General features: G+C 42.6%; 1 protein-coding gene across 1 annotated transcript in view; it reads right to left on the minus strand.

Moving 5' to 3' along the window:
* The window catches only part of UQCC1 (ubiquinol-cytochrome c reductase complex assembly factor 1), a 107,604-nt gene extending 91,413 nt beyond the window's left edge, over positions 1-16,191 (minus strand). Inside the window, exons 1-2 of the mRNA XM_017886635.1 lie at positions 15,989-16,191; positions 827-931 (exon numbers count right to left, since the gene is read on the minus strand). Of these exons, the coding sequence (XP_017742124.1) occupies positions 827-931; positions 15,989-16,012 (129 nt within the window). The 5' untranslated portion in view covers positions 16,013-16,191. The remainder of the gene's footprint in view (positions 1-826; positions 932-15,988) is intronic.
* Positions 16,192-18,077: the final 1,886 nt, after the last annotated feature.

Genomic DNA, 18,077 nt, shown 5'->3' on the forward strand with positions numbered 1-18,077 from the left:
GAACCCGGGAGGCGGAGCTCGCAGTGAGCCGAGATCGCGCCACTGCCCTCCAGCCAGGGGACAGAGCGAGACTCCTTCTCAAAAGAAAAAAAAAAAAATTAATTACAAAGTCTATCAAAACAATATGAATAATGTCCACTCTAATAAGTGAAAAGGTACCAGAATATAAAATTCTGTGGACATCTGTTAGGGTACTTCAGGAATAAAATACATATACATACACACACATACACACACATACACACACACACAGAGGCTGTAAAAGAACCAGCAGAGATGAAAATACTGATGTTTTCAGATTTGAAGTTGTAGGTGATTTTTATTTCCCTTATTACTAAATTATTTGTATTATTAACAAAATTCAGGAGGGGAGAAAAGCCCTCACACAAGGTCCAAGGTAAACTACATTACAATGAATTAGGTGGTCAACGGTAAATGAATACCTCAAATAATTGTTTCTTGGAATTCATATTCATATAAAGGAAAAAGAAATAATTCTCACGCCCAAATAAAAGTAGCACAAGGCGGCTACAAAAGAAAACTGAAAAGGTTAACTCGGAGATGAATATCTGGAAATACTCCCTAACAGTAAAAATCATCAGACTGTAGCATGGTATCCTAGGCTAAGTTCCACTGCTAGGGCATTTAGAAGCAACGCCCTAGACACCATACTTTAGGAATCAGTCCTAAGCTGGCACCACAGAGACCCAGAGTGGTCTCATGAGGTTTTTCCATCACACAATTTGGTTGGCTAACCTATAAATACATGACATTTGCACATAAACACTAAGTTTTTCATACTAAGCAAAAGAACAACAAATCTTACCTGGGAAGTGCCAGACAGAGCCCTGCCACCCTGTCCTTGGGTAGGAGACACAGGTATCAATCGGCTGCATACTGGAACCCACTGGGAAATGCTAGTCTGGTTCCTCTAGAGAAAGAAAAAAATAATCTGTCAGGAATCTAAATCATACTCCCTACGTGGAAGGCAAAGAGTACCTGTGACATTGTCATATAATTAGAAATATATATTTGGTCTTCATCTCTAGTTCCTGGCACAGAGCTCCTAAAACCCTTGGAATTTCTGAGTGATGGGGGTGTCTGTAACTCATAACAAGCCCCTTTCAACCATACCTGAGTTTATGCTAATGAGATGATTCATGCAGGACGGAGGCTGGTTGCCAGAGGAACCAACCACAGGAATAGAGGGTTGGAATTCAACCTCAACTCCTCACGGCATCCCCACCTCATTAGAGACTCAGCCAATCCCAAGTACCCAGTGATTGAATCAATCATGCCAACCCTAAGCCTCCATAAAAATTCTAAATGACAGGGTTCAGAGAACTTCTGGTAGAGACGAAAAACTCTTTTTTCTATATTCAACACTCCACTTCTGATACCAAATGTGCAGGGGCAAGAGGTCTCCATACCAAGCAATTCTCCAGTTCTCTGCAGACACCAACTGGGTGTCCTACAATTTAACTTAATTCTTACACTAACTGCCTGGAGTCAGCAGAGACCTCACAGCTCCATCCAACAGGATTGTCCCCACTTCAGACTCCCATCACAAGCAGTGAGTCCCCAGGTTACTCACACTTTTGTTCAACTTGTCCATACATTGGGGATTTCCACAGCTGCCTCCTCAGATTCAATAATTTGCTAGCATGGCTCAACTCGGGGAGGCACTTCACTTACGTTTATCAGTTTATTATAAAGGATACGCCTCAGGAAGAAGAGCCAAAAGGAAGTGATGCAAAAGACAAGGTATGGGGTGGGAGCCTGCTCTCCGGGTGTGCCACCCTCCCTACATTTTGATATATTTACTAACCCAGAAGTTCTCCAAACCCAAGGATTTCTATGGAGGCTTCATTATGTAGACATGATTGACTATCACTGACCACTGGTGATTAGCTCAATCTCCAGCCCCTCGCCCCTTCCAAAAGTCAGAGAGGAGTGGGAGAAGCTACAAGTTCCAACCTTCTACTCACATATTTGTTCCTCTAGCAACCAGCCTCTACCCTCCAAGAGTCAGCTTATCAACACAAACTCATTGCTGGGCATAGAGGTTCATGCCTTCACTCCTATTATCTCAGCATTTTTGAGAGGCTGAAGCAGGATTACTTGAAGCCAGGAGGTCGAAACCAGCCTGGGCAACAAAGTGAGACCCCTGGCTATACAAAAAAAAAAAAAAAAAAAAACCCATAAACTTATGTATCGTTGAAAGGGGCTTATTATAAATCACAAAAGACACTCCTCTCACCCCAATCACTTTGCAAGAGTTTCAAGAGCTCTGTGCCAGGAACTAGGGATAAAGACCAAATATATATTTCTTCTCTCACAATATCATATTTGGGTTGCAGCCACATGCCAGGAGGGTGGCACACTCTAATTCCACAGGGACAGAAGCAACTGTACTCAAGATCATTCCAGATCTGGCCTTTAGTACCTAAGTTTAGAAATCCTGCCAGAATGGGGTATCACATGAATGAAGAACTTCCAAAACGGGACCAAGACCAAGCCTCCACATGCTCATTTCTCCAAGGATAAGATATACCACTGCCTACTACTGGTTCCGCAGACTAAAATAATTCTGGTAACAGGTAACTCAAGCAGTGGGCATGGGCTCCCTCTGGGAAGAGAAACAAAATAAGCAGACTTCTGGCATTTTATGATTAGATTATAATTCAAATTACAGTTTGCAATGTCTTTTTTTTTTTTTTTTTTTTGAGGCGGAGTCTTGCTCTGCCACCCAGGCTGGAATGCAGTGGTATGATCTCGGCTCACTGCAATCTCTACCTCCCGGGTTCAAGTGACTCTTATGCCTCAGACTCCTGAGGGGCTGGGACTACAGGAATGAGCCACCACATCTGGCTAATTTCTGTATTTTTAGTAGAGACAGGGTTTCAGCATGTTGGCCAGGCTAGTCTCAAACTGCTGACCTTAAGTGTTATCTACCTACCTCGGTCTCCCAAAGTGCTGGGATTACAGATGTGAGCCACTGTGCCTGGCCTTTTTTTTTTTTTTTTTTTTTGAAGAGACAGAGTCTCACTACATTGCCCAGGCTGGAGTCCAGTGCCTAGTCATGGTGCTAACATTGTACACTACAGCCTCAAATGCCTGATTCCTGGGCTCAAGTGATCCTCCCACTTCAGCTTCCCAAGTAGCTGGGACTAAAGGCTTGCATAACCTGTGCCTGGCTTACAGTGTGTTTTCATAAACACTGACTTCCTTACCTGATCTTCACAGAATCCCTTTATAGTAAGCAATGCTGAGATCATCATCATCCCCAAAAGGAGGAGGAAACTAGGGTAGAAGTTTTACAGTGAGAAAACACACGCGGGCAACTTGATTTCCAAGACAAGAGAGATTACATGGCTGTTCAAGTAGAAACTGAGATTCACAATTTCCCTCTAACATGAAGCTCACTTCAGAAAGGTCTCTTGGCCAAAGGGAGAGGTTAGGCTGGAGAAAGGGAGAGCTCTGTCTTGCTAAATGAGAAGTCTGCTTTATTTTAAGAAGCTGAAATACATTCTACTGTATAAATGACAGCCATGTACATAGCACTGAAAATCTTAATTTTAGGAACCAACTCTAGGGATCTGAGGGTTTTCTTCACTTGACCTGTAGACCTTATAGGGCCATAATGAGGACCACACACATAAATTGCTTGAAAATCCTTTGCAAGGCATAATGTACAACACAGTCAGCCCTCCACAGCCATGGGTTCTGCATCCATGGATTCAGCCATCCACAGATTAAAATATTTAGGAAAAAAAAAATGCCAGGCATGGTGGTGTGTACCTGTAGTCCCAGCTACTCTGGAGGCTGAAGCATAAGAATCACTTGAACCCAGGAGGCAAAAGTTGCAAGTGAGCAGAGATTGTGCCACTGCACTCCAGCCTGGGCAATAGAGAGGGAGACTCTGTCTCTAAAAACAAAAAAAAAAAAATCAGGCCAGGCGCGGTAGCTCCTGTAATCCCAACACTTTGGGAGGCCGAGGCAGGTGGATCACGAGGTCGGGAGATCAAGACCATCCTGGCTAACACGTGAAACCCCGTCTCTACAAAAAATACAAAAAAATTAGCCGGGTGTGGTGGCGGGTGCCTGTAGTCCCAGTTACTCAGGAGGCTGAAGCAGAAGAATGGCATGAACCTGGGAGGCGGAGCTTGCAGTGAGCTGAGATCATGCCACCACACTCCAGCCTGGGCGACAGTGTAAGACTCCATCTCAAAAAAAAAAAAAAAATCAGGAAAAAAAAATTTGCCATACTAAACATTTAGACTTTTTTTCTCGTCATTACTCCCTAAATAATACAGTATAACAACTATTTACATAGCACCTATATTGTATTAAATGTAAGTAATCTAGAGATTATTTAAAGTACATAGAGGGATATACATAGGTTATATGCAAACACTATGCCACTTCGTATCAAGGACTTGAGCATCTATGGATTTTGGTATCCGAGGGAGGTCCTGGAACCAAAGGACCAGGGATACTCAGGGACAACTGTACTAGGAGTCAAAGATTCCAGTTTAAATTCAGCTACTCTAATATTATCTTTACAAGTAATTTAACCTCTGTGACATTCAGTTTCCTCACAGCAATTATCAGGAATACTTAATGAGCATTTGATGGCAGGCACTTTTTTGATACTTTACACATATGAACTCATTTAAACTTCACAATCACCACTCATGTAGGTACACCATTATCCCATTTATATAAAAAAGGAAACTGAGGCATGGAGAGGATAAACAACCTCCCAACATCACACAGTTCTAACAGCAGGATTACGATATGAACCCAGGCAACCCAACTCTAGAATCCATGCTCATTTACGGGATGAAAGGGTAGAGTATCTGCAAGGTACCTTCTAGCTCTAACATTATATGACCTAGTCTGGAACCAATTAAAACAGCGTATTGTGGAAAGTGCCACATAACTAAAGGCAGAAAGCACTGTTCAGAAGTTACATATCAGATCATCACCTCTGGAAGCCTTGGTTGTCTCTTTTTATCAAAAATAAGACAAAATCCCTATTTCTTAGGATTTTCTTTAAAATTAACAAATGTACCTTGCAGTATGTTCAGCATATTAAGTTGAATCTGAATCTCCATTTCCTCGAGTAGACAGTAACAGGTTGAGGTGGGGGGAGAAAGGCATTAAATTTTTAAACCTACAGACGCTTTCTAAAGTGTCTCACAGTTCTAAAATTGTATAATTGCCACTTACAGCACCTTATATTTCAAATGAAAAGTGGAGCTAAAAATATTTTATTTGAGCTGCGGTTTGATCGGTTGAAGTGGTTTTCCAAATGAGAGACAGTTACTGGTGTTTTGTTTTACAAACACTGACAGATTTACTAGAATCATTCAATGTCAGATGTTCCTGTCCTAAAAATGTTAAGTATGGGTAAGAGGAAACTGCTTCAGATTCAGGGCCAAGGGCGGGGGGACAGGGGGAGCAAGAGGAAATTACAAGTTGAAACAATGCAAACTTTTGGAAGATTTTCTGAAGAATTTCATCATGTAATTTCCAATGTCAACAAAATTTTTCTCTGTAATTTTGGCTCCGGTTGGTCTTAGGCCAATACTTTTAGAACAGTTCTTATTAGAAGAAAGGAACAATCAGCTGTTCTTTCCTTTTCCAATCCTACAATTCTTGTCCAAATCCTTAATTGAAACCACTGAAGTGTAGCAGAAAAGGTAATCCCAAGTCAGCCATCAAATAGCTGTGAACTGGTTACTCAACAATCTGGGCCTCCATTTTCCCTTATGAAAAATGGGAATAATAAAAGCTATCTCATAGCAGTGTTCCCAGGAACATTTCTAAAAGCACTTTGATAACAGAAAAACACAACCAACAGCATCACTGTTATGAATAACGGTTATTGAATTATGCAAGCCCTGCTTCCCCCAGCAAACTGACAGAGAAGCAAAAACCATTTTCTTAAAATATTGTTTGGAATCTGGCATTCATTCCCTTTCTCAAAAGAGGTTTCCAAGGATCTCTTTATTGTAACTTAAATACCTGATCCTTACTGGTCTTTACCAATTGGATCCCTCTAAACTCATAATACTTGCTGGGTTTTCCACTCAACAGTTTCAAAACCTGATTCAGATTCTCTGGTTTGGGAATCACTGCTCCACTCCACACATGCTAATTCCCTTGTAGTAATTTCCTCTGGGACTCTCCTCTTCACTCCAACCCAAACTATAAACTCAATTGCTTCAAGAAATCTCTCTAGGCTGGGCACGGTGGCTCACACCTGTAATCCCAGCACTTTGGGAGACCGAGGCAGGCAGATCACCTGAGGTCAGGAGTTCTAGACAAGCCTGGCCAACATGGAGAAACCCCATCTCTACTAAAAATACAAAAATTAGCCTGGCATGGTGGCAGGTGCCTGCAATCCCAGCTACTCGGGAGGCTGAGGTAGGGAGAATTGCTTGAACTCAGGAGACAGAGGTTACAGTGAGCCAAGATCATGCCACTGCACTCCAGCCTGCGCGACAGAGCAAGACTCCACTCAAAAAAAACAAAAAAAAGGAAATCTATCTAGATGTCAGCTTCTGGTTCTACTGGCTCTACTCAGTCCTTTTTTTAATATTATATTTCTTTTTTTTTTTGAGATGGAGTCCTTACTCTGTCACCCAGGCTGGAGTGCAGTGGCGCCATCTCGGCTCACCACAACCTTCGCCTCCCGGATTCAAGCAATTCTCCTGCCTCAGCCTCCCAAGTAGCTGGGACTACAGGGACACGCTACCATGCCTGGCTAATTTTTGTATTTTCAGTAGAGGCAGGGTTTCACCATGTTGGCCAGGCTGGTCTTGAACTCGTGATCTCAGGTGATCCACCCCTCTCAGCCTCCCAAAGTGCTGGGATTACAGGCATGAGCCACCGTGTCAGCCTCTACTCATCCTTTTTCCTTTCCACCTCTTCCAACACTTCATCTATAAATATATATCTGTGGAAGTACTTATCTCTCTCTTAAGGTACTAAAATATTAGGCCTATAACAATTAGCACATCTCAACTTCTCCCAAGTTCAAAAAACATTTATAGCCATTCCCAATGGCAAAAAATTATTCCTTTAACTTAAGATAAATGCACTGTTACTAAATGGGAACTAGTTTTATTGTCATTTTGCCTTTCCAACACTTCAAAACCAAAATTTTTAAGATAGGCTTCATGTTTTTGTTTCCCGTGCACATTGTTAATTGCAGTGATTTTTACATCAGTATTTCAAAACATTCTGACATACCACCTCTTGTACTGACTACCCTTTAATCAGTCCACTGACAGGCCTGTAATTGTGCATGTGGTTTTTTTAAGATACACAGCATTTTCCTTGGCTCATTCATGAGCTAGAAAATGATTTACAGGTGCAGCGGATTCTAGTTATTCACCATAAAATCACCACAAACACTGAGTGTGCAAATACTGAACAATTGCTTCTAGAGGAAATGCCAGACTTAGGTTCCTGCAAGCCTCTGGTCACAACATTCATCAACCAATCAATACATAGCCTTGCTTTATGGGTTTCTGTTGAAAAACACCCTACTTAATATACATTGTTGATTCATTAACACTGAACTCACAGCCAACAGCACTATAGCAAAATTTACCTAATAAACATATTTTCCCGTAAGGCACATTGTGGCCTTCCTGCACTCAGCAATGCTAGATAGCATTTCCATACTACACCTGGGGGACATTTTAAAGATGGGATTCACCAACAAAAGCACAAAAATATGGCACTAAACAGGCCATGAAAAGAATACTTGTTACAGTATGAAAACCGAAACAAGAAGGCGGAATGTTGACCCACCTCAGCTAGGAACACGCACATTGGCAGCTCAAATTCCTTACCCTCTGCAAATGTCCTCAAATAACTACAAAAGTGCCGTGAGTATTGATTTTGGGGTTTCAAATAAATTTTAGCAACTAGGTGAGTTCACAAATATAGAATCTGTGAATAATGAAAATCAATTATAAACATGAAATCCACTTTTTTTTTTTTGAGATGGAGTTTCGCTCTTGTTGCCCAGACTGCAGTGCAATGGTGCAATCTCAGCTCACGACAACCTCTGCCTCCTGGGTTCGAGAGATTCTCCTGCCTCAGCCTCCCAAGTAGCTGGGATTACAGGCATGCACCACCATGCCCAGCTAATTTTGTATTTTTAGTACAGACGGGGTTTCTCCATGTTGATCAGGCTGGTCTTGAACTCCCAACCTCAGGTGATCCCCTGGCCTCAGCCTCCCAAAGTGCTGGGATTACAGGCGTGAGCCACCACGCCCAGTTGAAATCCACTTTATAAGTCACCGCTGGTGCCTATATTCCAAATGCCATGGATATTAATTCAATTCCGGAGTCCAAGGAACAGATACTACGGTAACAAACTTTCCTTCCAGTTACAATATGGCATGCTATAATACAAAAGGATATTTCCACAGAGGGAGGAAGAGAATGTTTAACCATTCCTTCAAAAATTACTGAATACAGGCCGGGCATAGTGGCTCATGCCTGTATTCCCAGCACTTTGTGAGGCCGAGGTGGATCACTTGAGGTCAGGAGTTCAAGACCAGACTGGCCAACATAGTGAAACCAGTCTGTACTAAAAATTATATAATATATATAAATAAGCCAGGTGGCACACACCTGTAATCCCAGCTACTCAGGAAGCTGAGGCACAAGGATCGCTTGAACCCAGGAGGAGGAAGTTGCAGTAAGCAGAGATCATGCTGTTGCACTCCAGCCTGGGTGACAGAGTGAGACTCCATCTCAAACAACAACAAAAAATTACTCCAGCACTTTGGGAGGCCAAGGCAGGCAGACTGCCTGAACTCAGGAGTTTGCAACCAGCCTGGGCAACACAGTGAAACCCTGTCTCTACTAAAATACAAGAAAATTAGCCAGGCATGGGGGCGTGCACCTGCAATCCCAGCTACTTGGGAGACTGAGGCAGAAGAATTGCTTCAACCCGGGAGGCGGAGGTTGCAGTAAGCCAAGATCGCGCCATAGAACTCCAGCCTGGGGGACAAGAGCGAGACTTCGTCTCAAAAAAAAAAAAAAAAAAATTACTGAATACACTGCCTCCTCCCACTTTGTTGGGAGTTTTCAATCTGAGCTTTCAAAAGATTGATTAAATACAGGAAAGATTTGAGTAAATCAATAAATACATTAAGGGTGAGGGGTCAGGTTTCTATCAGAGAAAGGAGTTAACAAATATGGCAAGGCAAAAGAGTAGAACAAACCCTGTGGTATTAGAATGGATTTAGAATAACTGGTGTGGGCTTTTAACATATAAAGAAAAAGATATATGCATGTTTATGTGTATATATAGACATATATATATTTCCCACCCACATCCTCATAGGGCCTGCAGACAATGACACTCCAGTAGCAATGAGCACATGTAGCACCCAGATTTGGTTTCTAAATAGCAACAACCACTAAACAAACTAGTCTCCTCAAGAGAAAAGTTGACTCCAGAATGGGGATGATGTTCATCAAAGCCTTACAAAGAATTGGCATTATTCAATCTGTCTGATAGTTCCTTAGAAGGCCCTATTTCAAGGCTGTCTTAGAACTCACCCAGTGTGAAAAAAACCTTTTCCCCAGGAGCACCGGTTAAAAACAAATAGAGGTAACTGTTTGACTTCATGGCTTCCTGAGGCAGTGAACAACAGGTGGGGAAAACAATAGACTAACCAAAAAGGTTTAAAGGAAAAGCTGGTGAATGAGACGTCCACAGGGGCTTAGAAAAGCCCCAACATATTCATGGCATCTAGGAAGCCATGAACACACCCAGGTCTGTGCACATACCCAAAGTTGTGCACGTGCTCAGGAAAGATCTAAGAACATCTCTTACTTGTGGTTGACCCTGAGGTTCTGCACAGCAGGAAGTGAAAGTTAAGGCGGAGTTATTGAATGTCTGGCAGAGAGTTATAGGTACATCCCAACATGGACACAGAGCCCCACAGGAAAAACTGGGATACTCACTGCTTCCAGGCAGTGAGAACAGAATTTTAAGAAATTTAACAGAAATTTAAAGAAATTTGCTTAATCATTACCTGACCACTAAACTAAGCAGCGACTTCAGTGGCCACAAACGACAAAGAATACAGACTACAGAATCAATTCAGAAAAGTCACTAAACAAAAATGCAACAACAAATCTTGGGAAGGGAAACAATCTGATTTCCAGAGTGGCCACATTACTTAAAATGTTTTTTAACAAAAAACATTTTGTTTTCAACAAAAAAAAAGTTATAAAACATGCAAAGAAACAATAAAGTATGGCCCACACACAGGGGGAAAAATGCAATCAATAGAAACTGTCTCTAAGAAAACCCAGACAGCAGACAAAGACATTTTTAACTATTTCAAATATGTTCAAAGACCTAAATGAAAACATGTCCAAAGAACTACAGGAAAGTGGCTGAGCACGGTGGCTCACACCTGTAATCCCAGCACTTTGGAAGGCCAAGGCAGGTGGATCACCTGAGGTCAGGAGTTTGAGACCATCCTGGCCAACATGATGAAACCCCACCTCTACCAAAAATACAAAAATTAGCCAGGTGTGGTGGCAGGCACCAGTAATCCCAGCTACTCAGAAGGCTGAGGCAGGAGAATTGCTTGAACCCAGGAGGTGGAGGTTGCAGTGAGCTGAGATGGTGCCACTGCACTCCAGCCTAGCAACAAAGCCAGACTCCGTCTCAAAAAATAAATAAATAAATAAACAAACAAACTATAGGAAAGTATGAGAATGATGTCTTACCAAAGAGAATATCAACAGAATGAGAAGTTATTTTTCTAAAGACAAAATAAATTCTGGAATTGAAAAGTCCAACAACTAAAATGAAAAACTCATTAGAGGGGCTCAACAGCAGACTTCAACAGGCAGAAGAAAAGAATCAGTGGTCTTGAAGATAGGTCCATTTAGATTATCCAGTCCAAGGAACAAAAAGAAAAAGCAATAAAGACAAATTAATAGCCTCAAAATGAAAAGCAAAACAGAAAAAAAGAAGAACAAATTTAACAGCCTCAGACTGTGGAACACCATCAAACACACCAATATATGTATGATTAGTCTCAGAAGCAAAGAAAATAAAAGGACAGAAAAATATTTGAAGAAATAATGGCAGAAAACATCCTAAACATAATGGAAAATGGTAATTTAGGATTCCAAGAAGCTCTACTAACTCCAAATAGGATAAACACAAAGAGAGTCACAGACACATCATATGCAAGCTGCCAAGAGACAAAGACAGATTCTTTAAATGAGCAAGAAAAGAAATTCATCATATACAAAGCATCCTCAAGAACATTAACAGTTGATTTCTTCTCAGAAACTGTAGCAGCCAGAAGGCAGTGGGATAAAATAGTCAAAACACGGAAAGACAAAGATTTTCAAACAATAATTCTATATCCGGCAAAACTATTATTCGAAAGTGAAGGAAAAATGAAGATTTCCCAGATAAGCAAAATGGAAAGAATTTGTCAGTAGTAGACTTGCCCTGCAAGAATAAGGGAGATCTTTACGTTGAAATGAAAGGAAACTACAGAAAACTCAAATCTATATGAAGAAATAAAGTAGACTAGTAAAGGTAACTGTTTAGGTAAATAAAAAATGTGGTATAAATGGATTCTCTGTTTGTAATTTTTTTTCTTTTTCTTTTTAATTTAAAAGACAACTACGAGAAGAAATAATTATAAATCTACATTGGTAGGCATATAATGCATAAAGATGTAATTTAGATGCCAATAACACAACATGGAGGAAGGAACAGAGCTACATAGAAAGAAAGTCTTTACATATTACTGAAATCAAGTTGGTATTAATCCAAACAAGACTGTTATGAATTAAGATGTTCATTGTAATCCCAGGGCAGGTCACTAAGAAAACAGCTCATAAAATATAGTAAAAGCTTGTAACATGTACACAAATTAGCTCAAAATGGATAAAAGACCAAAATGTAAGACCTAAAACAATAAAACTTTTCAAAGAAAACTTACAGGAATGGCTTCATGACATTGGATTTTGCAATGATTTCTTGGATACGATATCAAAAAAGCAAGCAATATTAGGGCCAGGCATGGTGGCTCATGCCTGTAATCCCAGCACTCTGGGAGGTTGAGGTGGGTGGATCACTTGAGGCCAGGAATTCGAGACCAGCCTGGCCAACATGGGAAAAACCCCTCTCTATTAAAAACATAAAAATTAGCCAGGTGTGCTGGTGCATGCCTGTAATCCCAGCTACTCGGGAGGCTGAGGCAGGAGAATCGCTTGAACCTGTGTGGCAGGGGCTGCAGTGAGTCTAGATTATGCCACTGCACTCTAGCCGAGGTGACAGGGCAAGACCCTGTTTAAAAAAAAAAAAAGAGTAGGCAATAAAAGAAAAAAGAAAAAAAAAAGTTGGACTTCATGAAAATTAAAAACTTTTGTCTATCAAATAACAGTATCAACAGACAGAAACAGCAACCCATAGGATAGGAAAAATACATGCAAACCATATATCTGATGAGGGACTGATATTCAAAATACATGAAAAACTTGCCAGATACGGTGGGTCATGCCTGGCCAACACGGTAAAACCCCATCTCTACTAAAAATACAAAATTTAAGGCTGGGCACGGTGGCTCACACTTGTAATCCTAGCACTTTGGGAGGCCGAGGCAGGCAGATCACATGAGGTTGGGAGTTTGAGACCATCCTGACCAACATGGGGAAACCCTGTCTCTACTAAAAATACAAAATTAGCTGGGTGTGGTGGTGTGGGCCTGTAATCCCAGCTACTCAGGAGGCTTAGGCAGGAGAATCATGTGAACTCAGGAAGTGGAGGTTGCAGTGAGCCGAGATCATGCCATTGCACTCCAGCCTGGGCAACAAGAGCGAAACTCCGTCTCAAAAAGAAAAAAAACCTGAAGAGGTGCCCAATATCATTAGCCACTAGAGAAATGTAAATCAATACTACAATGAGACACCACTTCATAATTAGAATGGCTATTGTCAAAAAAAACAGAAAATAAGGCCACGTGCGGTGGCTCACACCTGTAATCCTAACACTTTGAGAGGCCGAGGCAGGACCATCACTTGAGCTCAGGAATTTGAGACCAGCCTGGGCAACACAGCAAAACTTCCTCTCTACTAAAAATTTAAAAATTAGCTGGGCGTGGTGGCACACACCTGTAATCCCAGCTACCCGGGAGGCTAAGATGAGAGGATCACTTGAGCCCAGAAGTTGAGGCTGCAGTAAGCTGTCATTGGACCACTGCACTGCAGCCTGCGTGACAGATCAAGACCCTGTCTCAAAAACAAACAAAAACCAGAAAATACCAAGTGTTGGCAAGGATGTGGTGTAACTGGAACCCTTGTGCACTGCTGGTGAGAATGTGAAACAGTGTATCTACTGTGGAAAACAGTAGGACAATTCCTCAACAAATTAAACAGGCTGGACATAGTGGCTCACGCCTGTAATCCCAGCACTTTGGGAGGCCAAGACAACAGAATTGCTTGAGCCCAGGAGTTCAAGACCAGCCCGGGCAACATAAGGAGACCCCATCTACAAAAAAGAAAAAAAAAATTAGCCAGGCACACAGCTGTGGTCCCCGGTACTCAGGAGGTGAGGTGGGAGGATCACTTGAACCCAGGAGGTCAAGGCTGCAGTGAGGTATGACTGAGCCACTACACTTCAGCATGCATGACAGAGCGAGACCCTATCTCCAAAAAAAAAGATAGAAAATTCTGACACATGCTACAACATGGATGAACCTTGAGGGCATTATGCTAAATGAAATAAGCCAGTCACAAAAGGTCAAATACTGTATGATTCCACTTATATGAGGTACACAGAGTAGTTAAACTCACAGAAACAGAAAGTAGAATGGTGGCTGCCAGGGGCTGGGGAGAAAAGACTATAGAGAACTATTAATAGGTTCAGAGTTTCAGTTTTACAAAATGAAAAAAATTCTGTGGATAAGGGTGGTAAAGATGGCACAATAGTGTAAATGCACTCAATACCACAGAAATGTATACTTAAAAAGTGCGGGCCTATAATCCCAGCTACTCAGGAGGCTGAGGCAGGAGAATCACTTGAACCCGGGAGGCAGAGGTTGCAGTGAGCCTAGATCACGCCATTGCACTCCAGCTTGGACAACAAGAGCAAAACTCCATCTCAGAAAAAAAAAAAAAAGTTTAAAAGTAAATTTTGTTATATGTATTTTACCACAATTTTAAAATTTTCTAAAGTACAGGGTGGCTTTCTGTAATTTTCACTATTTCCAAAGAAAAGCAAAAACGATCACCAATGCCCAGGACAACTCATAAAAACCATAAGTATGGCCAGGAGCGGTGGCTCAAGCCTGTAATCCCAGCACTTTGGGAGGCCGAGACGGGCAGATCACGAGGTCAGGAGATCGAGACCATCCTGGCTAACACGGTGAAACCCCATCTCTACTAAAATACAAAACTAGCCAGGCAAGGTGGCGGGTGCCTGTAGTCCCAGCTACTCAGGAGGCTGAGGCAGGAGAATGGCGTAAACCCAGGAGGCGGAGCTTGCAGTGAGCTGAGATCCAGCCACTGCACTCCAGTCCGGGCGACAGAGCAAGACTCTGTCTCAAAAAAAAAAAAAAAAAAAAAAAAAGCGGGGGGGGGGGGGGCATGCCTGTCATCTACTCAGGAGGCTAGCACAGGAGAATCGCTTGAACCTGGGAGTGGAAGTTGCAGTGAGCTGAGATCGCACCACTGCACTCCAGCTTCGGCGACAGAGCAAGACTCTGTCTCAAAAAAAAAAACAACTAAACGGTGGGAGGGGAAGAAAAAAAAAAAAACTAAATTCAGATCATACTAATTGCCATTTCCCCAGCAGTCCTCATTTCCGAATCAATTTCTGGCCTGAAATCAAACAATCACTTCACCAGGTGAATCTTCCTGGCAGTTATGGGGGGATTCTACAATTAAAAATTTACTGAACAGCAATTCAGGGTACCTCACTCCGCTAGGCTGGCAAGGAACACAAGAAGTAAAACTGCCTCCTTGTAAGCCATATATAAAAGATCAAAACACAAATGCAAAATAACAATTCAAAAGATACCCAGAGGCAGGAATAGACCATGTCTACTATGAAAATCTATGTCTTTGACCCAATATTTGAAGACTCGCTAAAATTATAAACCCTCCCATCCCTCCATGATTAAAAACTAAGCTCTGTATCCTAACGTTTTTTCTGCTGCCACTTTCTTTTCTCTTTTAATTCCTAGAAGAAAGAGTATGCTAGAAGGATCAGGACTAAATCTCAAGAGGCGCAGTAGTTTCATACACGGGTGCTAAAGAGTCTAGTAGTCTTTCCTTACTTCATTCATTTATTCAACAAGTAATCATTTAACACCTATGATGTGCCAGACACCATGCTAGGCAAAGTGAAAACGACCGAGACAGACATGGCTCCAATTCTCAGGCAGTTTTCAATCTAATAATCTATATTCCACCTAACTGTACAGTTTAGAACTGACTTACGACCTATGAAAGAAACACTGAGAATCTCAGAATCTAAAGGGACTGCAGGAGATTAATGTCCTCGTTTTTCACATAGGGACAACGAGGCCCAAAAGTGACTTGCTTAAAGTCACCCTATGCATCAGTGACAGTCAGGGACTAGAACCCAGGTCTCCTGAAACTCCAATCAGTGTCCTACATGCTCCTCTCCCTGAGGGGAAGCAGTTACATGGGGGACGGAAAGAAAAGCAAACCCCATCAAATAAAGGCCAGATGTCACTCTTCCCCTCCTCGAAAGATAGGGGAGCTAAGGTCAAAACGGGGGAAGAGGTAGGAAGCTGCCTCAGTTTCCCCACGGAAAAGCGGCCACGCAGCCTAGCTATAACACAGGCTTCCCTCCTGCAGTTCCTTCCAATTCCTCCCGCCCTGCCTTGTCGAACCCCAACCCGGGACCCAGAGGGCTACCGTAGAAAATTACTCCTTCACTCACAAGGACTCGCACCAGCAACGCCATGTTCCTCAATAACCATTTCCGGGTGAAGAGTGAGCTTCCGGTGTCCCCTTTTCTACGTCTTCCTTTTGCCGGCGAAAGACTGGCACGGACGACGCAGGCGCAGAGAAGCCGCTAAGCGCACGCGCGCTTGCTTTCTCAGCTGTGCACGAGGCTGTCATGCCCGGGCACGCGCCTCCCTGCTGTCTTCCTCACTACACGTCACAGTAGCTCAAATCCTTCCCCCATGCCCGTCTTCTTGACCCAGACCTCGGGCTTTTCATACCCCTCTCTTTATTCCCCACCTAACCCAGCCTCACTCCTCAGCTCTTCCTTCCTAGACTCCATCCCAACACTTTTCAATGGGGGTTTAAAAGAACAGGACCTTGGGAAATCTCAGTCTTTAGAAAGAGCTAGAGGGCCGGTCGCGGTGACTCACGCCTGTAATCCCACCACTTTGGGAAGCAGAGGCGGGCGGATCACCTGAGGTCAGGAGTTCGAGACCAGCCTGGCCAACATGGCAAAACCCCGTCTCTACTAAAAATACAAAGAAAGTAGCGAGGCATGGTGGTGTGTGCCTGTAATCCCAGGCGGAGGTTGCAGTGAGCCCAGATCGCGCCACTGCACTGCAGCCTGGGCGACAGAACAGGACTGTGTCTCAAAAAAAAAAAAAAAAAAAAAAAAAAGTCAGAGAAGGAGGCTAAGATAAAAGGAATACGGGGGACAACAGAGTCCTGAAAGTCATGGCAAGAGGGCGGTCATGTGCCTGGTAGAGGAAGAAATTTTTGGGATTTGTGGTTGGTTGGTTGTTTAAGGGGAACCTCTTTGAATATTGATAGGAAAGGATTAGTGAAGAGTATACAAGGCCGTGCCTGGTGGCTCACGCCTGTAATTCCAACACTTTGGGAGGCTGAGGCAGGTAGATCACCTGAGGTCAGGAGTTCAAGACCAGCCTAACCAACATGGTGAAACCCTGTCTCTACTAAAAATACAAAAAAAATTAGCCAGGCATGGTGCCATATGCTGTAATCCCAGCTACTTGGGAGGCTGAGGCAGGAGAATCGCTTGAACCCGGGAGGCAGAGGTTGCAGTGAGCTGAGATTGGGCCACTGCACTCCAGCCTGGGCGACAGAGCGAGACTGCGTGTCAAAAAAAAAAAAAAAGAGTATACAGGAGAATGAATCAAGGAGGCAAGGAGCTTCCTGAGGAAAGTGGCAGAGAACGGCCTTGGTAGAAGACTCCTCTTCCCTTATATCCCAAGAGAAGAGAAGACAAAGTACTAGTGCTTTGGGGGTTGAGGGAGCAGAGGGGCAGGATGTTGAAGGACTTCTTTCATTTCATTCAGTCAACAAAGACCTGTTGAGTCTTCCTTATGTACTGAACACAAGACATACTGGCTTCATGGAGTTCTTAGACTGGTGGGGGAGGCATAGGAACCCAGTGAAAAAAACAAAAACTGGGGAACTACTTTTGTTAGGTTGGTAAGGCCTCTCCAAGAAAGTGACATGTAAATAAAATCTAAAGGAAGAAGAGGAGCTAGCCATGGGAAATAGCTTCACTCTATTATTCTTTTATTCTTTTTTAAATTTATTGATTTTTTATTAATTGACAAAAAAATACATATTGTGTACAACAGGATGTTTTCTTTTTTCTTTTCTTTTGTTTTTTTTTTTTTTTTTTTGAGAAAGAGTTTCGCTCTTGTCGCCCAGGCTGGAGTGCAGTGGCGCAATCTCAACTCACTGCAACCTCCGCCTCCCGAGTTCAAGCGATTCTCCTACCTCAGACTCCCAAGTAGCTGGGATTACAGATGCACACCACCACGCCTGGTTAATTTTTGTATTTTCAATAGAGATGGGGTTTCGCCATGTTGGCCAGGATGGTCTGAAACTCCTAACCTCAGGTGATCCACCCACATTGGCCTCCCAAAATGCTGGGATTACAGGAGTCAGCCACCGTGCCCCTGGCCAGGATGTTTTAAAATATGTATACATTGCGAAATGGCTAAGTCAAGCTAATTAGTATATGCATTACCTCATATTTTTGTGCTGGAAATGCTTAAAATATGTTCTTTTTTTTTTTTTTTTTTTTT

Source organism: Rhinopithecus bieti, unplaced genomic scaffold (assembly GCF_001698545.2).
Source record: "Rhinopithecus bieti isolate Rb0 unplaced genomic scaffold, ASM169854v2 scaffold_15197, whole genome shotgun sequence".
NCBI classification, from domain to species: Eukaryota; Metazoa; Chordata; class Mammalia; order Primates; family Cercopithecidae; genus Rhinopithecus; species Rhinopithecus bieti.